Genomic DNA, 3,217 nt, shown 5'->3' with positions numbered 1-3,217 from the left:
ACTTTATAAAGAGAGACCTTAATGATATCCTTAATTATATATATATATATATATATATATATATATATATATATATATATATATATATATATATTGAGAGTCACAGAGGATTCAACAATCATGATGGAAGAGAAAAGGAGCGTGTACGATCAAGAACCAATGATAATAAGAGAAAATAGTTAAGGCACGTGAGGATTTAAAACCATTATTAAGTAAATTTAATCTAAAATAGATGGATGAAATTTAGTGTAAAAGTTTAAATCGACACGTCGTATTTGATCCTGCCCTGTCTAGATATCCTATTAAACAATACTTAGGACATCTATATCCTTATTATAGTAGTACTTTAGTAGTTACATTCGTGGACAAAAAACCATGACTTGTCTAGTTTGATTAGTTTGATTATTCTTGGAGATGAAGAGTTATTAAGGAGAAAAAAAGTTGCCATAGAAAAGAAAGGTAGAAATTAAAATCCTGACAAGAAATTTATCACTGATAACTAAAAATTCGAAAGGAAGTGCTGGCAAGTCCATCTTAGATATTTATAACTGACATAATTGAGAAGAAAAAAAAAAAAAAAAAAAGAGTAACTATTCTCAAAAAGAAATCCAAACAGAGGAAGCATTTAGAAAATCCCAGTGAGAAGATTTGCAGCAGTGGAGATAGCAGCTCCAGTGATGGCACATTGCACGATCTGTTCATGAGTGGAGTCATCCAATGTAAGTGCAAGGGTCGCCCCAGTGATTGCTCCCGCAACCGCACTGTTTTTCTGCATCAAACATATACACATGGATTATCATGCTATGGTTGTTGTTAACATAATAGATGGTGGTGTTATTATGTTGTGAAAACCAGATAGATGATATAGGGCACTATGCAGAGCACAACAAAAATCCCTTAAAAAGAGGGAGTCCATTTTATTTTATTGTTCACAGAAAATGAGGAGAGAATGAATTTTATAGAGGTAAAAAAGGTCCAAAAGAAGGGATCAAAATATCCTAGTATTGTTGTTTCGATCCATCTATTTAAAAGTGCAGCATGAGACAGATGTGTTGTCCTGCCGCATAAGTTCAAATATTTAAGGCAAGCCTGAAAGGTATAAAGGTTTTTTTTATTAAAAAAACCAAGATATTCCTACCCAAAAACTAAGGACTAATCCCTTAAGTTACTAAAATCTATTTAAAGAATAAACTCTGCTTTTCTCCATACAAAGAGTTAAACTCTTTCTGACAAATGTTTTTTTCATACGCAGAGTTAAACTCTTTCTAGAGAATTTTTTTCTATATACAAAGTGTCCGAACCCTAACCACATGTTTAAGGTACAAAATAATCATGCCACATTTGTTGGGGGAAGGTATTAAGGTTGAGATATTAAATTTAATCCCATTAGATAAACAGAGGAAAAACAAAATAATACCCAGTCATGAGCTCCGCGAGCTTCCTTCAATCCATATGTGAGACCTGAATATATTCCTGCTGCCACTCCTGCATTCAAAAGAATCTTTTAAGATTCCTACATCCACATAGGGAAATTTGCCTTTGAAATTGTGCAATAATGGAATTTCATTGGAAAAAACCTAAACCCATTTATCAAATATTACCTCCGGTCCTTTTAATAAAAATCATTTGTATTAAAAAAAAGTTATAGTGTATTTTACATTATAACTTCTTTTTTTTTTTTTATAAAATGGACAAAAAGTAGTAGAATAAAGACAGACATGAGCAAGAGGAAAGTAGAAATATTGATACCCAAATGGGCCCTGAAACGTGGCAAATCGAAGTTATTACACAACTAAAAACAATCTCAAGAAAAATGACATTTTTAAATAACAGAAGCAAATGTTGTCCTAGCTAGGTAGAGGGAATGTTTCATTACCCCATTGCAAGGCCTCTTTGCCGGTGTTCTTCACCTGAGGATGAGACAAGAAAAAAGAAAACAATTAACAGTTAAAGGATATATAGTATGATTACAACGACTCGCCTATCTTATCTCAAGATTGATATTGCTGGTTCACTTGAGCACCATCAATGCCAGATATAACGAACGGAAGGCATTAAAGGATTCTTCTAGCAGGAAAGGTATATGTAACATTATAATTATAAACTCACCATGGCCTCGAGAGATTTGTTACTGGACTCTCCTAAATGCACAAAAACAAAAAGAATGAAATATCAATACTCTGCCAACTTGAAGCTTTCCACCCCCAGAAATAAATTCAGTACAACAACGAAGAGATTGGCATAAAACACAATTTCTTTTTTATTTTTTTTATTTTTTTGTTTTTGGGTGTTACTATATTTGCAAATCCAATGTATCCTTTAAATATTCATAATCAAAAGGACCCACACCTCATTTGAGGAAGAAACAAGAGCAAAATCAGGATATAGTAATGCAATACAGTTATTAGAATTAAGATGCAATGATACAAAATCAATTGAGCATGGCATGTACCTCTAAGACCCGGCAAATGATTTTTCTTGGCACTTGAAAGGTCTGGTGGCAAAGCTCCACTCTTATCAGCCCCGGTACCTATGAATACATATGTGTTATTAGTATCAAGCACAACAATGCGCCATCATTACATAATTCTCTCTCCTTTTCAAATTCCACTCATTTAATAAACTTTTACAGAAAATAAATTAAGATTGATTTATTATGATCAAGACACCAGAAAAACATACATAACATTTCCGATCAAATCTTAATTAAATCCAATTCATGCATATTATTAAGTTATTTATATAATAATGATCATTTAATTAGAACAGGAAGTGGAGGAATATTGCACCTTCAACAGCTGTGAAATAAGCCTCACGGGACACAGCTTGAACCGCTCCTATCTGGAAGAGATGAATAGTGATGGAAAGACACGATCCAACAAGCCATAACACAGAGAGAGAATTAAAATAAAATAAAATAAAAAATAGAAATGAAAGGTTCCAGATGCGCATGCAGCATGCAGCATGCAGCATGCAAAGGAGAAAAATTAAGGTAGTGTGAGATACCCCAGCAGCTTTGACAAAACTCTCAACGACGCGGTTGAGAAGAGGGTGTCCAAGGTCGAAGAGTCCCTTCTTGTCGAAGTTACAAAGCTCATCAAGAAGAGAGCGAGTCTCCAAGTTACTGCTGGTGTTAAGGTTCATCTTAGTTGATACCACTGATTCTGATTATTCACTTGAGGAATAAGATGATAATAGCAACTGGAGAGGTGAGAGA

General features: G+C 33.7%; 1 protein-coding gene across 1 annotated transcript; it reads right to left on the bottom strand.

Moving 5' to 3' along the window:
• Window positions 1–466: 466 nt before the first annotated feature.
• Window positions 467–3,217, bottom strand: ATOEP16-2 (Mitochondrial import inner membrane translocase subunit Tim17/Tim22/Tim23 family protein). The gene is made up of 7 exons (XM_083063251.1): window positions 3,007–3,217; window positions 2,790–2,841; window positions 2,453–2,530; window positions 2,110–2,141; window positions 1,877–1,910; window positions 1,418–1,485; window positions 467–769 (listed from the first exon to the last, which is right to left on the bottom strand). The coding sequence occupies exons 1-7, from the start codon at window positions 3,142–3,144 to the stop codon at window positions 626–628; spliced, it is 546 nt and encodes a 181-aa protein (XP_082919377.1). The 5' UTR covers window positions 3,145–3,217; the 3' UTR covers window positions 467–625.

The sequence above is a fragment of the Cajanus cajan genome, chromosome 1 (genome assembly GCF_000230855.2).
Source record: "Cajanus cajan strain Asha chromosome 1, NIPB_CcT2T_4, whole genome shotgun sequence".
Taxonomy (NCBI): domain Eukaryota; kingdom Viridiplantae; phylum Streptophyta; class Magnoliopsida; order Fabales; family Fabaceae; genus Cajanus; species Cajanus cajan.
Note: the sequence above shows the minus strand (reverse complement) of the source record. Positions and strands in the feature narration are given on the sequence as shown.